Source organism: Phoca vitulina, unplaced genomic scaffold (assembly GCF_004348235.1).
Source record: "Phoca vitulina isolate PV1807 unplaced genomic scaffold, GSC_HSeal_1.0 scaffold77, whole genome shotgun sequence".
NCBI lineage: Eukaryota > Metazoa > Chordata > Mammalia > Carnivora > Phocidae > Phoca > Phoca vitulina.
The window spans coordinates 940,083-961,623 of NW_022589780.1; the positions used below are offsets into that span (position 1 = coordinate 940,083).

Consider the following 21,541-nt stretch of genomic DNA (forward strand, 5'->3'; position numbering starts at 1 on the left):
TTATAAGGTGAGACTATTTAGAGAATATTTATATGACCTAAAGTGTAAACCACCACGTCTCATGTGTTGGTTTTACATTGGTTCTTCTTACTACATGGAGTTCTAGAAATCATGCCTTTTTATTGTAGGGCTGCAAATGACCTTGTGATCAGAAGTAAACTAGTAATGGTCACTAGGTGGCACTGTGGCCTTTGTTTCTATTATAACAGCTTGTCATTGATTTTGTGATGCTTTGGCAGGTGTAGCCATTCCCATGATATTTTAGTCAACTAAAAACCCCAAATCTTTCACGTGTGCTGCTGATAAGCCACATTTCATCTATTCTGTTCTTGTACAGTTGTTTTGGGGGATCCAAGTATGGGATATTTTGTTATTACCTCTTTGTCTTCATCTTACTCGAATGGGCTCATCATTTCAGTCTATTGAAGTGTCTTCAGATCTGACTCTGTCTTCTAACATATTAGTTACTCTTTTCGGCTTCAGGTCATATCTACACTCAATCAGTATTCACAAAGGTCCTCATCTACACATTCCGATTCTAAATTCATATGATATATGCCACACCATTTGATATTCTATTATACACTTTTATTAATTTGCAGTTATGTTGTACGTGTAAATTTTCTTTCCACAAAAATATTTTAAACTTATCTATAGAAAGGATCATGTATTCTACTTATTCTATAATACCAGATACAGATTAGGCATTCAATAAATATTTGGGGACTTAAAACCTCAATTACGGTATTTTTATAGTATAGCTGTATCAAGAATGAACCCCAGCGGAACTTCATCTCATGTTTACTTATGTGCTTTCTTTTACATCCATATAGACTATTTCTAAAAGTTTTTACATCCAAAAGACTATTCCTAAAATAATCACCCTGTATTCTGCTCTGGTTACAGCATATCTACAGTATTGTGTAGGACTAGGGGGCAACACTTTTGAAGGAGGATATTGACAAACTCTGCTGTGCCAAGGGGAAGGCACTCAGGATGGTGAGAGCACTCAAACCATCTTATTGGAAGAATAAAGGAAATATGGATGTTAAACTTGGAAAGTGGAAGATTTAGGAGGAACATAATAGCTTCCTCCTAATATTTGAATGGCTATCAAGGAGTAAAAGAATTAAACTTATTCCATGCACATTTCCATGGGTGAGACTTACAAGGAGTGAGATTTCAAGTCCTCATAAGGAAACTAATGATTAGACCGGTCCAAAGCTGAAATGGATTTTCTTAAAATATAGTAAATTCTCTCTCAAATAAATAAATAAAATCTTTAAAAAAATATATAGTAAATTCCCTCTCCCTAAAGGTATTTAAGCAGAGAGTGACTACTTGGTGTGAATGTTATGAAGAAGATTCAAGCATCAGAAGAATTTTTTTGACTAAGAGAATTTTAAGATCTCTTCTAACCATATTGCTCTAAGATATCATTATAATCTGGTAAAATCTATAATAATCAGGTTTTTTGGGAGTTCATAAATTCACAGATTATTGAATTATGGAACTAAAGGGACCCTTATAAATCATTATTAATTTACTTTAAAAATCAAATTTATTAAAGTATAATTTACACTAAAAAAATACTCATTTTAAGTATACAGTTAGATAATTTTAGCAAATATATACCCCAGTGTACCACTACCCCAGTCTAGATATAGAATATATTCATTACCTTAAAAGATTCCCTTGTGCTCCTTCCAAGTCAATCCCCATCCACATTCTCAGCCCCAGGCAGTCACTAATACACTTTCCATCACTATTGATTACATTTATCTTTCCTAGAGTTTCATATACATGTAATCATACAGTATGTGCTTTTTGTTGTTGTTGTTGTTTTGTTTTGTTGTTTTTTTGGTCTGACTTCTTTCAGTCATCATCATGTTTTAGAGAATCACTCATGTTGTTGCATATATCAATAGATTGTTCCTATTTATTCCTGAGTAGTATTCCATTGTATGGATATTCCACAGTTTGTTTATCCATTCATCTATTGATGGACATTTTGGTTTTTCCAGTTTGAGGTTATTATGAATAATGCTACTATTGAACATTCAAGGTAGAAATCTTTGTATGGATATTTGTTTTGATTTCTCTGGGGAAATATCCGGAGGTGGAATTGCTGGATTATGTGGTAACTATATTTCTAAGTTTATAAGAAATCACCAAACTGTTTCCCAAAGGAGTTGTACCATATTACATTCCTGCCTATCAATGGTGAATGTGCCGGTTCATCCACATCCTTGCCAATATACGGTATTTTCAGTTCTTTTAATTTTAACAATTCTAGTAGGTGTGTTTTGGGTTTATTTTAGTAAAGTCAGATTTATTATATTTTTCTTTTATAGCTTGTTTATTGTGTCCTTAGAAATCTTTGCTTGCCCCAAGATGGAAGAATTTTTCTTCTATGCTCTTTTTTTTCACTTTTGATATGTTTTACCAATTTACCCAATAAGCTTGGCTGTACATTTCTTCTGTGCTTTTTTCTAGACATTTTATAGTTTTAGCTGTTTTTATTTACTTTATTTTTAAAGACTTATTTGAGAGCCAGCAAGAGAGAGCACGAGTGGGAGGGAGGGACAGAGGGAGAAGCAGACTCCCCGCTGAGCAGGGAGCCCGACGTGGGGCTTGATCCCAGGACTCTGGGATCATGACCTGAGCTGAAGGCAGCCGCTTAACTGACTGAGCCACCCAGGCGCCCCACGTTTTAGCTGTTTTTAGACCTATGGTCCATTTTGAGATAATGCGTGTGTGTGTGTGTGCGCGCGTGCGCGCGCATGTGCATGTGACAGAAAGAGGGAGAGAGAGAGAGAGAAAGGGTTAAGGTTCATTTTCCCCCATATGGATACCATGTTATTCTAGTACTGGTATTGAAAGACTGTCCTTACGCAACTGAATTGTCTTGGTACCTTTGTCAGATATCTAGTGATCATAGATATTGGGATTTGGTTCTGTACTCCATTCTGTCCTGTTGATTCTTTATATCTATCCTCATTCCTCACTGTCTTGATTGCTGTAGTAGTATAGTAAGTCTTAAAATCAAGCTAGTAAGTCCTCAACTTTGTTCTTTTTTAGAATCTTTTGGCTACTTTAAGTCCTTTGTATTTTCACATAAATTGTAAAATCAGTTTGTCAATTACTACAAAAATGTTTGGTGGGATTTTTATTGGGATTGCATTGAATCTTTAGGTCAATTTAAGAAACAATTAACATCTTAACAATTGTATTCAAATTCATTAACACAGCATAGCATTCTATTTAGGTCTTGTTTAATTTCCCTCATCAATATCTTACAGTTTCCAGCATAAAATCTTGCACATATTTTGTTAACTTTATCCCAGAGAATACATGTTTTTGATGATGTTGTATATGGTCTTACTTTATTAATTTCAATTTCCAATAGTTCATTGTTAACGTATAGAAATACAATCGATTTTTAAAAATTATGGTAAAATATATCATCTTAACCTTTTATTTTTAAAGATTTTATTCATTTATGTGAGAGAGAGTGAGCAAGAGAAGAGAGCACGGACAGGGGCAGAGGCAGAGGGAAAAGGAGAGGGAGATGCAGACTCCCCGCTGAGCAGGGAGCCTGACTCAGGGCTGGATTCAAGGACCCTGGGATCATGACCTGAGCTGAAGGCAGATGCTTAACCGACTGAGCCACCCAGGCGCCCCTTAACTGTTTTTATGTATAGTTCTGTGGCATTAATACATACACAATATTCAGTATCCATCTCCAGAACTCTTTTTATCATGTAAAACTGACACTCTGTGCCCATTAAACAATAATTCTTTGCTCCCCTCAACCCCCAGCCCTTGGCAACCAGAATTCTATGTTCTGTTTCTATGGCTTTGACTACGTTAGATACCTCATATAAGTGAAATCATACAATACTTGCTCATTTCTGACTAGCTTATACCACATAGCATAATGTCCTCAAGGTTCATCCACGTTGTAGCATATATCAGAATTCCCTAACTTTTTAAGACTCAGTAATATTCCATTGTATGTATATTACCACTTTTTGTTTATCCATTCATCTGTGGATGGACCCTTGGGTTGCTTCCATCTTTTAGCTTTTGTGAATAAAATTGCTATCAACTAGGTATACAAGTATCTGAGTCCCTGTATTTAATTCTTTTGTATATATACCTAGGAGCAGAATTGTGGGATTATTATTATTATTATTATTATTATAATTGTGGGATTCTATGGTAATTCTATGTTTAACATTTGAGGAACAGCCACTGTTTTACATGATGGCTGTGTCATTTTACATTCCCACCAGAAAGCACAAGTGTCCCAATTTCTCCACATCCTGACCCGTAGTTGTTATTTTCTCGTTTTTTGATAATACCCATCCTAATGGGTATGAAGTGGTTTCTTGTATTTTTGATTTGCATTTCCCTAATGAGCACTGATGTTGAGCATCTTTTCATGTGTTTATTGGCCATTTGTGTATCTTCTTTGGAGAAATTCCAAGTCTTTTTGCCCATTTTTTAAATTGGGTTGTTTATATTTTAGTTGTTGAGTTGTAGGAACCCTTTAATATTCTGGATATTAACTTACTATCAATATATGATTTGCAAATATTTTCTCCCATTCTGTGGATTATCTTTTCCCTTTCTTGATAGTGTCCTTTGAAGCACAAACATTTTGTAATTTTGATGAAGTCCAAATATCTATTTTTTATTTTGGTGCCTGTGCTTTTGGTGTCATATCCAAGAAATCACCACCAAATCCACTGTCATGATTTCCCCTTTTCTTCTAAGACTTAAAATTGTAGCTTTTCCATGTAGGTCTTTGAACATTTTGAGTTACTTTTTATATATGGGGTAAGGTAAGGATCTGACTTCATTATTCTACATGTGGATATCCTATTTTCCCAACATCATTTGTTGAAAAGACTGTCCTTCTTCCATTGAATGGTCTTGGCACCCTAGTCAAAAATCATTTGAACATATATGTGAGGGGTTATTTCTGGGCTTTATATTCTAATTCATTGGTCTATATGTCTGTCCTTATGCAAGTATCACACTGTTTTGATTACTGTGGCTTTGTACTACGTTTTGAAATTAGGAAGTGTGAGTCTTCCAAGTTTGTTCTTTTCTTCCAAGATATTTTTTGGCGACTCAGGTCCCTTGAAATTACATATGAATTTTAGGATGGGATTTTTTAAAATTTCTGTACAAAACAAAACAAATGGCATTGAGATTTTCATAGGGATTGCATTGGTCACTTTGGTTGTCTTCTTTTTTAAAAAATCTTTATCTTTTATTCTGGAAAATATGTATGATTTTCAATTCTTTTTAACTTTAAAATTTTCCCTCCTAGGGGCGCCTGGGTGGCTCAGATGGTTAAACGTCTGCCTTCGGCTCAGGTCATGATCCCAGGGTCCTGGGATCGAGTCCCGCATCGGGCTCCCTGCTCAGCGGGGAGCCTGCTTCTCCCTCTGCCTCTCTCTCTCTCTCTGTCTCTCATGAATAAATAAATAAAATAAAATCTTTAAAAAAAAAAAAAAATAAAATAAAATAAAATTTTCCCTCCTTTTAACTTTTAAAACGTTTCCTATGTTCTTTTGGCATTATTGGCTGTATTTATTTACTCTCCTGTTTCTTTTTTAGTCTTAATTTCTGAAATGGTTTATTTCTAATTTTTTTCAGAGATCTAATACATCATTTTTGATTTTTTCTAATTCTGATTTATGCCATTCTTTTATATCTTGTATCATTTTCTTAATATCTTTTATCTCATTTTGAAATGGTCAGTTATAGTTTTGACCTTTTTAAATTGCAGCATAATTAACATACAATGTTATATTAGTTTCAGGTGTACAACATATTGATTCAACAGTTCTATTATTATTTAATACTCACCATGATAAGTGTAGACACCATCTGTCACCATACAACATTATTACAGTATTATTGACCATATTTCCTATGCTGTACTTTTCATCACCATGACTTATTTATTTTATAACTGGGAGTTTGTACCTCTTAATCTAATTTATCTATTTTGTGCATCCCCGCACCCACCTCCCCTTTGGCAACCACCAGTTTCTTCTCAGTATTTAAGAGTCATTTTGTTTGTTTGTTTTATATATTTCACACATAAGTGAAATCATATGGTATTTGTCTTTCTCTGACTTACTTCACTTAGCATAATACCATCTATGTCCATTCATGTTGTTGCAGATGGCAAGATCACATTTTTTATGGCTGAGTAGTATTCCACTGTGTGTGTGTGTGTGTGTGTGTGTGTGTGTGTGTGTGTACACATACCACTTTATCCATTCATCTCTCAGTGGGCACTTGGGTTGCTTCCATACCTTGGCTATTGTAAATAATGCTGCAGTAAACATAAGGGTGCTTATAACTTTTCGAATTAGTGTTTTTTTATTTAGGTAAATATCCAGCAGTGGAATTACCTGATCATATGATATTACTATTTTTAATTTTTTTGATGAAACTCCATACTGTTTTCCACATTGGCTGTACCAGTTAACATTTCCAGCAACAGTACATGAGGGTTTCCTTTTCTCCACATCCTTGCCAAAACTTGTTATTTCTTGTCTTTTTAATAGTAGCCATTGTAACAGATGTGGGGTGATATCTCATTGTGGTTTTGATCTTCATTTCCCTGACAATTAGTGATGTTGAGTTATCTTTTCATGTGTCTTTTGGCCATTTGCATGTGTTCTTTGGAAAATTGTCTATTTAGGTTTTCTGCCCATATTTAAAAATTGGATTGTTTGGGAGCGACTGGGTGGCTCAGTTGGTTAAGCCTCTGCCTTCAGCTCAGGTTATGATCCCAGGGTCTTGGGATCAAGCCCCACATCGGGCTCCCTGCTCAGCAGAGACCCTGCTTCTCCCTCTCCCTCTGCTCCTCCCCCTGCTTGTGCTCTCTCTCTCTGTCAAACAAATAAATAAAATCTTAAAAAATATATAAAAAATAAAAATTGAATTGTTTGTTTCTTTGGTATTGAGTTGTATAAGTTCTTTTTTTTTTAGATTTTTTTTTTTTTTTTTAGATTTTTTAAATTTATTTCTTTGACAGAGAGAGATAGCCAGAGCAGGAACACAAGCAGGGGAAGTGGGAGAGGGAGAAACAGGCTTCCCGCGGGGCAGGGAGCCCGATGCAGGGCTCGATCCCAGGACCCTGGGATCATGACCTGAGCCGAAGGCAGACGCTTAACAACTGAGCCACCCAGGCGCCCCTGTATAAGTTCTTTATATATTTTTACCAGCCCTTTATTTGATATATCATTGGCAAATATCTTTATATTCAGTAGGTTGCCTGTTTGTTTTGTTGATGGTTTCCTTTGCTGTGCAAAAGCTTTTTATTTTGGTGTAGTCCCAATAGTTTATTTTTGCTTTTGTTTCCCTTGCTTGGCCAGACACATCCATAAATATGTTGCTGAGGCTGATGTCCAAGAGATTACTGCCTATGTTTACTTTTAGGAGTTTAATGATTTCAGGTCTCACATTTAGGTCTTTGATCCATTTTTTATTTTTTGAATATAGTGTAAGAAAGTAGTCCAGTTTCATTCTTTTGCATGTAGCTATCCAGTTTCACAGCATCATTTATTGAAGAGACTGTTTCTCCCCATTGTATATTCTTGCCTCCTTTGTCATAGGTTAATTGAACATACAGATGTGGGTTTCTTTCTGGGTGTTATATTGTTCTATTGATCTATTTCTGTGTTTGTGCCAGTACCATACTGTTTTGATTACTATAGCTTTGTGGTGTCTCTTCAAATCTAGGATTATGATACCTCCATCTTTGATCTTCATTCTTAAGATTGCTTTGGCTATTTGGGATCTTTTATGATTCCATACAAAATTCCATACAAGGTAATTGGTTCTAGTTCTGTGAAAAATGCTATTGGTATTTTAATGATGGTTGGCATTGAATTTGTAGATTACTTTGGGTAGTATGCACATTTTAATGAAATTAATTCTTCCGATCCATGAGTGTGGTATATATTTCCATTTGTCTTCTTTGATTTCTTTTCATCAGTGTCTTATAGATTTTAGAGCATAGATCTCTCACCTCCTTGGTTAAATTTATTCCTAGGTATTCTATTCTTTTTGGTGCAATTATAAATGGGATTGTTCTCTTTTTTTAAGTTTTTATTTAAATTCCAGTTAGTTAACATACAGTGTAATATTAGTTTCATGTGTACAATATAGTGATTCAGCACTTCCATACTACACCCAGTGCTTATCACAAGTGCACTCCTTAATTGCCATCACCTATCCCCACCCACCTCCCCTCTGGTAATCCTCAGTTTGCTCTCTATAGTTAAGAGTTGTTTCTTGGTTTGCCAGGGTGCCTGGGTGGCTCAGTCGTTTAGTGTCTGCCTTCAGCTCAGGTCATGATCCCGAGCCCTGTATCGGGCTCCCTGCTCAGCAGGAGGCCTGCTTCTCCCTCTCCCACTCCCCCTGCTTGTATTCCCTCTCTTGCTCTCTCTCTCTCTCTGTCAAATAAATAAATAAAATCTTATAAAAAAGAGTTGTTTCAGGGCGCCTGGGTGGCTCAGTCGTTAAGCGTCTGCCTTCGGCTCAGGTCATGATCCCAGGATTCTGGGATCGAGCCCCGCATCAGGCTCCCTGCTCGGTGGGAAGCCTGCTTCTCCCTCTCCCACTCCCCCTGCTTGTGTTCCCTCTCTTGCTATGTCTCTCTGTGTCAAATAAATAAAATCTTAAAAAAAAAAAAAAAGTTGTTTCTTGGTTTGCCTACCCCTCTTTATTTAACCTTTGCTCATTTGTTTTCTTTTTTTTCTAGAGAGAGAGAGAGCACACACACACGAGGTGGGGGGCAGAGGGAGAGGGAGAGAGAGAATCTTAAGCAGACCCACGCAGGGCTCAATCTCATGACCCTGATATCATGACCTGAGCTGAAACCCAAGAGTTGGTTGCTTAACTGACAGAACCATCCAGGCGCCCCCATCTGTATGTCTTCTTTGGAGAAATGTCTGCTTATGACTTCCGCCCATTTTTTTGCTTGGATTATTTGTTTTTGGGGTGTTGAGTTTTATAACTTCCGTATATATTTTGGATACTAACCCTTTATTGGATATGTCATTTGCAAATATCTTCTCCCATTCCGTAGGTTGCCTTTTAGTTTTGTTGATTGTTTCCTTCACTCTGCAGAAGCTTTTTATTTTGATGTAGTCACAGTAGGTTATTTTTGCTTTTGTTTCCCTTGCCTCCAAGGACATATCTAGAAAGAAGATGCTACAACTGATGTCAGAGAGGTTACTGCCTGTGTTCTCCTCTAGGATTTTGATGGTTTCAGGTCTCAGATTAAGGTCTTTCATCCATTTTGAATTTATTTTTGTGTATGGTGTAAGAAAGTGGTCCAGTTTCATTCTTCTGCATGTTGCTGTCCAGTTTTTCCAATACCATTTGTTGAAGAGATTATCTTTTTCCCATTGGATATGCTTTCATGATTAATCAAAGAATAGTTGACCATATACTTGTGGGTCCATTTCTGGGTTTTCTATTCTGTTCCATTGATCTAAGTGCCTGTTTTTGTGCCAGTACCATACTGTCTTGATCGCTACAGCTTTGTAATATAACTTGAAGTCCAGAATTGTGATGCCTCCAGCTTTGAGCTTCTTTTTCGAGGTTGCTTTGCCTATTTGGGGTCTTTAGGGTTTCCATATAAATTTTAGGATTGTTTGTTCTAGCTCCGGAAAAAATGCTGGTGGTATTTTGATAGGGATTGCATTAAATGTGTAGGTTGCTTTGGGTAGTATAGACATTTGAACAGTATTTGTTCTTCCAATCTGTGAGCGTGGAATGTTTTCCCATTTCTTTGTGTCATCAATTTCTTTCATCAGGGTTTTATAGTTTTCAGAGTACAGGTCTTTTACCTCTTTGGTTAAGTTTATTCCTGGATATCTTACGGTTTTTGGTGTAATTATAAATGGGATCAATTCTGTAATTTCTCTTTCTTCAGTCTCATTGTTAGTGTATAGAATGCAGCTGATTTCTGTACGTTGATTTTGTATCCTGTGACTTTACTGAACTTGTGTATCAGTTCTAGCAGCTTTTTGGTAGAGTCTTTCGGGTTTTCTATATAGAGTATCGTGTCATCTGCAAATAGTAAAAGTTTGACTTCTTCCTTGCTGATTTGGATGCCTTTTATTTCTTTGTGTTGTGTGATTGCTGAGGCTAGGACTTCCAGGACTATGTTAAATAACAGTGGTGAGAGTGGACAACCCTGTCCTGTTCCTGACTATAGAGGAAAAGCTCTGTTTTTCCCCATTGAGGATGATATTAACTGTGGGTTTTTCATATATGGCCTTTTTAATGTTGAGGTGTGTTCCCTCTAACCCTACTTTGTTGAGGGTTTTTATCATGAATGGATGTTGTATTTTGTCAAATGCTTTTTCTGTATCTATTGAGAGGATCCTTTCTTTTATTAATGTGGTGTATCACATTGATTGATTTGTGAATACTGAACCCCCATTGCAGCCCAGGAATAAATCCCACTTGATTGTGGTGAATGATTCTTGCAGTGTACTATTGGATTCAGTTTGTTAGTATTTTATTGAGAATTTCTACACCCATGTTCATCAGGGATATTGGCCTCAGTTTTTCTTTTTCATTGGAGTCTTTATCTGGTTTCGGTATCAGGGTAATACTGGCCTCATAGAATGAATTTGGAAGTTTTCCTTCCTTTTCTATTTTTTGGAATAGTTTGAGAAGAATAAGTATTAACTCTTCTTTAAATGTTTAATAAAGTTTGCCTGTGAAACCGTCTGGCCCTGGACTTCCGTTTGTTGTGAGATTTTTGATTACTGAATCAATTTCTTTGCTAGTTTTGAGTCTGTTCAGGTTTTCTATTTCTTCCTGTTTCATTTTTTGTAATTTATGTTTCTTGAAATTTACCCATTTATTCTAGGTTGTCCAATTTGTTGGCATGTAATTTTTCATAACATTTCCTTATAGTCCTTTATATTTCTGTGGTTTCAGTTGTTATTTTTCCTCCCTCATTTCTGATTTTATTTTAGTTCTCTCTCTTTTTTTCTTGGTAAGTCTGGCTAAAGGTTCATCAGTTTTGTTTATCTGTTCAAAGAACGAGATCTTGGTTTCATTGATTTTTTGTATTTTTTTTTAAGACTCTTTTGTTTATTTCTGCTTTAATCGTCACTATTTCCTTCCTTCTACTAGCTTTGAGCTTGTTTTTTCTTTTTTAGCTCTTTTAAGTATGTTCACTTGAGATTTTTCTTGTTTCTTGAGGCCTGTATTGCTATAAACTTCCATCTGAGAACTTATTTTGCTGCATTCCAGAGTTTGTACCCTTCTGTTTTCATTTTTGTCTCCATGTATTTTTTGATTTCCTATTCGATTTCTTGGTTGACCCATTTGTTTTTTAGTATCATGTCCTTTAGCTTTTACATGGTTTTTTTTTCCTTCTGGATTTTATCTTAATCGAGTTCTAGTTTCATATTGTTGTGGTTTGAAAAAATGCTTCACATGATTTCAATCTTCTTAAATTTATTAAGACTTTTTTATTGTGCTAACATGCAATCTATCCTGGAGAAAGTTCCATAGCACCTGGGAAGAATGTGTATTTTGCTGGTTTTGGATGGAATCTTCTGTATATATTTGTTAGGTCCTTCTGGTCTAATGTGTCATTTAAAGCCACTGTTTTCTGGGTGGCTCAAACGGTTAAGCATCTGCCTTCGGCTCAGGCCCTGATCCCAGGGTCCTGGGATCGAGCCCCGCATCGGGCTCCCTGCTGAGCGGGGAGCCTGCTTCTCCCTCTCCCTCTGCCTGCTGTTCCCCCTGCTTGTACTCTCTCTCTGTCTAATGAAAAAAAAATTTTTTAAATCGAAAACCACTGTTTTCTTACTAATTTTTTTGTCTGGATGATCTGTTGATTGATGTAAATGTTGTCTTAAAGTCCCCTACTATTTTGTAATACTGTCAATGTCTCCCTCTGTATCTGTTAACATTTGCTTTATGTATTTAGGTACTCCTACGTTGTTGCATTTATATTTACAATTGTTACATTCCTGTGTTGGATTGATCCCTTTATTACTATGTAGTGCCCTTCTTTGTCTCCTGCTACAGTTCTTTGTTTTAAAGTCTATTTTATCTGATATAAGTATTACTACACCAGCTTTTATTTTCACTTTCATTTGCATGGAATATCTTTTTTCATCCCTTCACTTTCAGTCTTTGTTGAGTTCTTATAGGCAGAAAAAGGTGGGTCTGTATTTTTTTATCCATTCAGTCACCTTATGTCTTTTGATTGGAGCATTTAGTCCATTTCCATTTAAAGTAATTATTAATAAATATGTATATATTGCCATTTTGTTATTTTTTTCTGGCTGTTTTTTTTTGTTCCTCTCAGTTCTTTTTCTCTTGCTTTTTTTTTTTCTCTTTGCTTTAATGACTTTGTTTAATGTTATGCTTGGATTCCTTTTTCTTTATTTTTTGTGTATCTGTTTTAGGGTTTTGATTTGTGGTTACTACTGGGTTCATATATAACATCCTACGTGTATAGCAGTCTATATCAAATTGATGGTCACTTAAGTTCAAATGCATGTTTATTAAATCTTGTTATTTTCATTTATTTTTGCTCTGCTCTTTATTATTTACCTTCTGCTAAACCTGGGCTTACTTTTTTCTTCTTTTTCTAATTCCTTGAGTTGTATTAGATTATTTGAGATCTTTTTTTAATGTAGGTGTTTATCACTATAAACTTTCTGCTTAAGATTGTTTTTGATGCAGGGGCGCCTGGGTGGCTCAGTTGGTTAAGCAACTGCCTTCGGCTCAGGTCATGGTCCCGGAGTCCTGGGATCGAGTCCCAAGTCAGGCTCCCCGCTCGGTGGGGAGTCTGCTTCTCCCTCTGACCCTCTCCCCTCTCATGCTGTTTCTCTCTCTCTCAAATAAATAAATAAATAAAATCTTTTAAAAAAATTTCTAAAAAGAAAAGATTGTTTTTGATGCATCCCATAAGTTTTGGATATGCTGTGTTTCCATTTTCTTTTGTTGCAAAATACTTTTGGATTTCCCTTTTGCTTTCTTCTTTGACCCATTGGTTGTTCAGGAATGTGTTTTTCAACCTCCATGCATTTGTGAGTTTTTCGTTTTTCCTCCTGTCGTTTATTTCTAGTTTTTTATCCATTGTGTTTGGAAAAGATATTTTTTCAGTCTTCTTAAATTTGTTAAGGCTTGCTTTTGGGTCCAACATATGGTCTATCCTGGAGAATGTTACATGTGTGCTTCAAAGAAATATGTATTCTTGTGCTGTTGGATAGAATATTCTATATATGCTTATAAGCTCCATTTGGTCTATAGTGTTTTGCAGGTCTACTATTTGTTTATTAATTTTCTGTCTGGATGATCTATGCATTGTTGAAAGTGGGGTGTTGAAGTCCCCTACTGTTTATAATTGCTGCCTCTTATTCCCTTCAGTTTGTTAACATTTGCTTTATTTATTTATTGTTAAATTCAAGTATAATTAACATACTGTGTCATATTAGTTTCAGGTGTACAGTTTTATACATATCTCCATGCTCATCAAGATAAGTGTACTCTTAACCACCCTACCCACCTTTCCTCTGGCAACCACCAGTTTGTTCTTTGTATTTACAAGTCTCTTTATGTCTGTGTCGTTTTTTGTTGTTTGTTTTGTGTGTTAAATTACACATATGAGTGAAATCATATGGTGTTTGTCTTTCTCTGAGTTATTTCACTTAACATTATATCCTCTAGACCCTCTAGGTCCATCCATGTTATTGCAAATGGCAAGAGTTCATTCTTTTTTATGGCTGAGTAATTTCCATAAAGTATATACCACATCTGCTTCATCCATCTATCAATGAACACTTGGATTGCTTCCATATCTTGGCCATTGTAAATAATGCTGCAGTAACGCTGCAAACAATGCTGCAGTAGACATAGGAGTGTAACATTTTCAAATTAGTGTTTTCCCTTTTTGGGGGGTAAATACCCAGTGATGGAAATACTGGATCATATGGTAATTCTAATTATAATTTGAGGAAGCTCCGTAGTGATTTCCACAGTGGCTCTACCAATTTGCATTCCCTCAAACATTGTATGAGGGTTCCTTTTTCTCCACATCTTTGTCAAAACTTGTTATTTCTTGTGTATTTGAATTAACCATTCTGACAGGTGTGAAGTGGTATCTCATTGTGGTTTTCATGTGCATTTCCCTGATGATCAGTGATGTTGAGCATCTTTTCTGTTAGTATTAGTTTTAAATATTTAGTTGCTCTAATGTTCAGTGTATATATATTTATAACTGTTATATCCTCTTAATGCGTTGACCCCTTTATCACTATATAGTGACCTTCTTTGCCTTTTGTGACCAATTTTGACTAAAGTCTATTTTATTTGATGTAATTATAGCCACTCCTGCTCTCTTTTCCTTACCATTTGCATGTAATATCTTTTTCAGTCCCTTCCAGTTTATGTGTATCCTTATAGCTAAGTTAGTCTCTAGTAGGTAGAATACTGTTTTTTATTAAAAATCATTTAGTCCCTCTGTGTCTTTGATTGGAGAATTTATTCCATTTATATTTAAAGTAATTTTGATAGGTAAGGACCTACTATTCCCATTTTGTTACTTGTTTTCTTAGTTTCTAATTCCTTTGTTCTTTTTTCCTCTCTTGCTGTCTTTTTAAAAATTTATTCTTATAGTGGTATGCTTTAATTCCTTTTTATTTATCTTTTATGTATGTACTATGGGTTTTTTCTTTGTGGTTACCATGTGGTTTACATAAAGCATCTTTTAGATATAACCGTCTATTTTAAGCTGTTAACAACTTATGTTCAAACGCATAGAGAAACTCTACACTTCTCCTCTCCTCACATTTATGCTATTCATGTCACACTTTATATCTTTTTATATTGTACATCTGTTAACAAATTTTTATAGCTATAGTTATTTTTAATATTATTGTTTTTAACTTTTATAGTAGAGATAAAAGTGATTTACACACTATCATTACAAAATTAGGGTATTCTGAATTTTATTATATTTTTATAACCTATTGAAGGATATTTTGGTTACTTCCAAGTTTTCACAATTATGAGTAAAGTTTCTATAATAAGTAATGTGCAGGATTTTTTGTGGACATTAGCTTGCAGCTCATTTGGGTAAAATACTAAGAAGGGCAATTGCTAGATCATATTGTGAGAGTATGTTTAGTTTTATAAGAAACTACGAAACTGTCTTTCAGAATGGCTCTACTATTATTTTTCTTACTAGCAATGAATGAGAATTCCTATTTCTCCACATTCTCACCAGTATTTGGTTTTGTCAGTGTTTTAGATTTTAGCCATTTTAATAGTTGTATAGTGGTATTATTTTAATTTGCATTCTCTTGATGAAATATAATGTTGAGCATCTTTTTATATGCTTATTTGCCATCTGTATGTCTTCTTTAGTGAGGTATCTGTTCAAGTCTTTTCCCCAATTTATAATTGAGTAGTTTCTTGTCTTATTGTTGAATTCTTTGTATATTTTGGACATCAATTTTTTTATCAGATATGTGTTTTACAAATGTTTTCTCTCACTGTGCGGCTTATGTTTTCATTCTCTAACAATATCTTTCACATAGCAGACATTTCTAATTTTAATAATGTCCAACTCCCAATTTTTTCTTTCATGGATTGTGCTTTTGGTGTTGTGTTTTTTAAAAGTCATCACCAACCTAAAGGAAATAGATAAATTTCAAGAAACCTATAAATTACCAAAACTGAAACAGGAAGAAACAGAACACTTGAATAGACTCATAATTAGCAAAGAAATTGGATCAGTAATCAAAAATCTCCCAACAAACAAAAGTCCAGGGCCACATGGCTTCACACCAATGTCTAATGTCTGTAGCAGCATTATCTACAATAACCAAATTATAGAAAGAGCCCAAATGTCCATCGACTGATGAATGGATAAAGAAGTTATGGTGTATATATATGCATATTTATATATGCAATGGAATATTGCTCAGCTATCAAAAAGAATGAAATCTTGCCATTTGCAATGACATGGATGGAGCTAGAGAGTATTAGGCTAAACGAAATAATTCAGTCAGAGAAAGACAAATACCATATGATTTCACTCATATGTGAAATTTAAGACAGAAAACAAATTTCCAGGGAAATAAGAGAGAGGCAAACCAAGAAACAGACTCTTACGATAGAGAACAAACTGAGGGTTACCAGAGGGGAGGTGGGTAGGGGGGATGGGTTAAATAGATGATGGGGATTAAGGAGCGTATTTGTCATGATGAGCACTGGGTATTGTATGGAAGTGTTGAATCACTGTATTATACATGTGAACCTAATATTACACTGTATGTTAACTAATAAAAACTTTAAAAGATAAATAAAAAATAAAAAGTCATTAGCAAACCAAAGGTCACTTCAATTTTCTCCTTTGTTACTTTCTAAGAGTTCTATAGCTGGGAGTTTTATATTTAAGTTGATGATCCATTTTGTGTTAATTTTGTGGAAGGTTAATGGTCTGTGTTCAGATTCATTTTTCTTGCACATGGATGTCCATTTGTTTCAACACAGTTTGTTGAAAGGAGTATCCTCTGTTTTTTAAAATTTCTGGTTACCCCCTTCTACCAATGTGGAAATTACTTAGTGTTTCAATTCTTTCATTTGTCGTCTTAAAGATAATAGAATCTTTATTTAACTGTCCATGTTTGTAATATCTGAACTGCGCTTTGCCTAATTTATTTTGCCTTCTCTTTCAGTTCACTAATTTTCCCTTCTCATGTTTCTAGTCTGCTATTGAACCTATCTACCATGTTTCCATTTGGGTTATTGTATTTTTCATTTCAAGTACTTTTTCAGATCATCAAGGTCATATTTTATAGTTTCTGTTTCCTACAAACTTCTCTGATATTCAAGATGTGTAACAACTGATATACCATGGGCAATAATCAATCAGAATTGAGATCAGCTGCAAATAACCACTGTACCATATCAATATGTACTATTGTATATCCACCTACTTATATATATATTTTTGAGGATCTTTTAATTTCTTTAAACTTTGAAAACAGGTGTTTTATAGATAGTTTTTTATAATTCTGGTATCTACATTTTGAGAATCTGTTTCTGCAATTTGTTGTTTCTGCTGATTCTCATTTATGGTGTATTGCTTCTTAGTATGCTTGATTTTTTTTATGTTTATTACTCCTGATTCTTGAAAAATCATTTTTGGAAATATTTTGAAGCCTAGGATGAAGGTTACTTCCCCCAGAGAATATTTACCTTTGTTTCTTCAGATGTTTGGGACCAACGTCAAATAAATTCATAGTTTGAGGTCTTTTGGCTTCCTGTTTAATGTAATTTGATGCCATAAATACACACCTCAGGGATTGGTTCTCCCCATCACATTTTGTTGTGTTCCTCTCAACTTTCTTTGCAGTTCCCTGGTGATGCAGGTAGGAGCGGTTTAGTTCTGGTAACCTAAGAGTGTGGTCCCTTGGGTCTCTTGATGTCTGTTTTCCTAACCTAGTGAGATTCATTTAAACTACAGCTAACATTTGTCTAGATTTATAAATGCCCACCAGAAAAAAAGTGGCTTTAATTCTCTGCTTGTTTCTCTGGAACCTCACTTTTCCTTAGATTTTATTATCTTGTAAGTTGCTTTGGAATTGAAAAAAAAATGTTATCTAACATTTTTCGTTGTTTTCAGTAGGAGAGTTGGTCTGACATATATAATGCACCCTATTTCTAGAAGCAGAACTCACTGTTTCTTCAGCATTTTAAGAGAACAGTTCTTTAAAGATTTTACTTAGATTCACATCTTTTTATGATGAGTATCCTCAGCCATTGTGACTATATTAATAATTTTAGTAAAATATGATAAGGTCTTCCTTATTACCTTTATAAAAGAGATCCAATATTTTCTTTTTTCAGGCTAAAGAGGCAGTGATAGAAGCTGAACAACGTGATCCTAGAAATATTTTCACTCAGTTTTATGTATTCAAGGTTGCAGTTTTAGAGGGCAACTCTGGCAGAGGTATGAATGTTATTTATGAATTATATTTAACTGTTAATATAAAGAATAATAATCCTCTTCTACCATAAAGAAAAAAACATTGTTTTTAAGACAGTGGAGTTATATATTCTATATTCTAGCTTTCCTATGTAAAGATGATACAACCATGCAACAAAAAGGAATTATGAAGGTTACATAGGAATAAAAGAACAGGGGCTGCCTAAGGAATTGGGGAGAAAGTCTTGTCGTTGTATACTTTTTTGTATTTTCTGTCATTTGAACCTGTTAAAAGTTAAGTTTAAAAAAGCTGTGGGGTGGGGCGCCTGGGTGGCTCAGTCAGTTAAGCATCTGCCTTTGGCTCAGGTCATGATCTAGCCCCACATCGGGCTCCCTGCTCAGCGGGAAGCCTGCTTCTCCCTCTCCCACTCCCCCTGCTTGTGTTCCCTCTCTCGCTTTGTCTCTCTCTGTCAAATAAATAAATAAAATCTTTAAAAAATAAAAAATAAATTAAAAAATAAAAAGCTGTGGGGTAAGAGGGAATTCATACTGCAAACCCATTTCAGTTAAGAGTTGTCTTAGACAGGGCGCCTGGGTGGCTCAGCCGGTGAAGCGTCTGCCTTCGGCTCAGGTCATGATCCCGGGGTCCTGGGATCCAGTCCCGCGTCAGGCTCCCTGCTCAGTGGGGAGCCTGCTTCTCCCTCTCCCTCTGTCCCTTGCCCCCCGCTCATGCTTTCTCTCTCTCTCAAATAAATAAATAAAATCTTTAAAAAAAAAAAAAAAAAAAGAGTTGTCTTAGACAGGGGCGCCTGGTTGGCTCAGTCGTTAAGCATCTGCCTTCGGCTCAGGTCATGATCCCAGAGTCCCGGGATCGAGCCCCGCATCGGGCTCCCTGCTCCGCGGGAAGCCTGCTTCTCCCTCTCCCTCTCCCCCTGCTTGTGTTCCCTCTCTCGCTGTCTCTCTCTCTGTCAAATAAATAAAAATTTAAAAATCTTTAAAAAAAACAAACAAAAAAAGAGTTGTCTTAGACAAAGTCTCCAGCTTACTTTGAAATGTTTTCACTTATTTGGGAAGTGATTGGTAAGAGATTTGGCCTTGAAATGGAGTTTCTCTCTATGGAGTTGACAATTGCTGGAATTGCTCACATGAACCTCATCCCATTAGTGTTGGGCCCTTTCCATTAAGTTAAGCATAGTTTCCTAGTCGATGTGTCTGTACACTCCTGTATCTTGACTTGGTTACAGATACGCCTGTGCTGTGATACTATTCCCATTCAGCTCTCAGTGTAGCTGAGAATATCCTGAGGCAGTTGGAGCAGTTGTGAAGGGCTTAAGTTGAGAAATTGAGAAGTTTAAATTAATGGATCCAAACAGAATTTATACTAATCCAATTGAGCAACTGTTTATGAATACCTACTATGTGCAATGGACTCTGCTTTGCACTCCATAAAAAAAGAATGATAACTTATTCTTCTTTGAAAAAGAAATGTTCCAGGGTGGTAAAGTATTCCTGTATATTAATTAAAGATTAGCAAATTGGAGTCAGTTCTTTATCAGGGTTTATAGTGTAGTCAGGTCCATCATCAATGTTTTCATTGGAGACTCCTGGGAATTTGTTTTATTTGATGTATTATGTTGAAAGATTGAAAAAATTTGAAACTTTTTACCAACAGAAATGGCAAAAAGTAGATTTCCTATTAAACCTTTTAACATTCTATTAAAATATATTTTTTTACTTTTTAAACATAGCATCAACTCAGTCTTTTTATTTTTTCCCCAGTTATCTGTGACCATTTTTAAAGCCATGTTTATTGATAATATATAGAATAAAACTTAATAGTATATGATTCTATGAGGTTTATTTATATTAATAATTCTATGAGTTTTAACAAATGTATACAGTCATGTAACCACCATTACAGTCATGATATAGAACAAAAAATTACCTCAGGTTCCCTTGTTGTCATTCCTTCCAACCACATTTAGCCCTGGAAACAACTGAACTCATTTCTATCTCTATATTTTTGCCATTTCCAAAGTGTCATATAAATGGGATCATACATTATGAAGCTTTTGAGCCTTTCTTTCACTTATGATAATGCATTCAAAACTCATTCATATTGTTGTGTTTCCATAGTTTGTTCTTTTTTATTGCTGAGTAATAGTCTATAGTATGTATGTACCACAGTTTGTTTATTCATTCACCAGTTGAAGTATATTTGGATGGTTTCCGTTTTGAGCAGCTGTGAATAAATGTGCTACAAATATCTGTTTACAGATTTTGTGTGATGATAAGATTTAACTTCTCTAGGATAAATATCTAGGAGTTGGATTTTTGGATTGTATGGTAAATATATGTTTAACTTTATTAGAAACTGCCAACCTGTTTTCCTAAGTAGCTATACAATTTTACATTCTAACCAGCTGTATATGAGTGTTCCAGGTGATCTGCATCCTCAACAGCACTTGGAATTGTCCATGTAAAAAATATTTTACCCATTCTAATAGTAGGGTAATGGTATCTTATTGTGGTTTTAACTAGTATTTCTGTAATATTTGACATCCATATATCTTCTTTGACAGTGTTTGTATAAATCTTTTGTCCAGTTTTTTATAGGGAACTTTGTTTTCTTTTTTTTTATTCATCTCTATATGTTTTATTCATCTTCTGTCATAGTGGCTAGAACATAGGAAAGAAATATATTTTAGTTACTAAGATATAGGAAACTTTGTTTTCTTATTATTGAGTTTTGGAAGTTCTTTATATATTTTAGATACAGATTATTGGATATATGTTTTATAAATTTTTTCTTTTTATTATGTCTTTCATGAGAAGTTTGACAGTCTAATTTATCTTTTTTCCTCTTTTATGGAGTGTGCTTTTGGTATTATGGGTAAGAAATCTTTACCTAATCTAAGGTCACAAAAATTTTTTCCTGTGTTTTCTTCAAGAAATATAGGTTTAAAGTAAGTGTATGGTTAGTTCTGTGATCAATTTTGTATATTAATTTTTGTATTTAATTTAAGGTATGAACTGATGTTCATTTTTTTGGGCACATGGCTATCTAATCATTCCAGCATCATTTTTTCAGCATCATTTATTTAAAAACTATCTTTTTTTCAGACACCTGGGTAGCTCAGTCGGTTAAGCGTCTGCCTTCGGCTCAGGTCATGATCCCAGGGTCATGGAATCGAGTCCCACATTGAGCTCCTTGCTCAGTGGGGAGTCTGCTTCTCCCTCTGCCAGCTCTGCCTTTTGCTCCCCCTGCTTGTGCTCTCTCTCTCTGACAAATAAATAATATCTTTAAAAAAAATAAAACCTATCCTTTTTCAACTGAATTACCTTTGCGCATTTATTGAAAATCAGTTGTCATATGTGTGTGTGGGTCTCTTTCTAGATTCTTCATTCTGTTCCATTGATCTATTCATCTATCTTTATACCACTTCCACACTGTCTTAATTAGTCTAGCTGTGTAATAAACTTGAAATCATATAGTCAAAGATCATAATTTTGTATGACTTG

General features: G+C 35.0%; 1 protein-coding gene across 1 annotated transcript in view; it reads left to right on the forward strand.

Annotated features, from left to right (window-relative positions):
- The window catches only part of TEX11 (testis expressed 11), a 299,352-nt gene that overhangs the window by 182,293 nt on the left and 95,518 nt on the right, over positions 1 to 21,541 (forward strand). Inside the window, exon 17 of the mRNA XM_032393867.1 lies at positions 17,941 to 18,043. Coding sequence (XP_032249758.1) covers positions 17,941 to 18,043 — 103 coding nt within the window. The remainder of the gene's footprint in view (positions 1 to 17,940; positions 18,044 to 21,541) is intronic.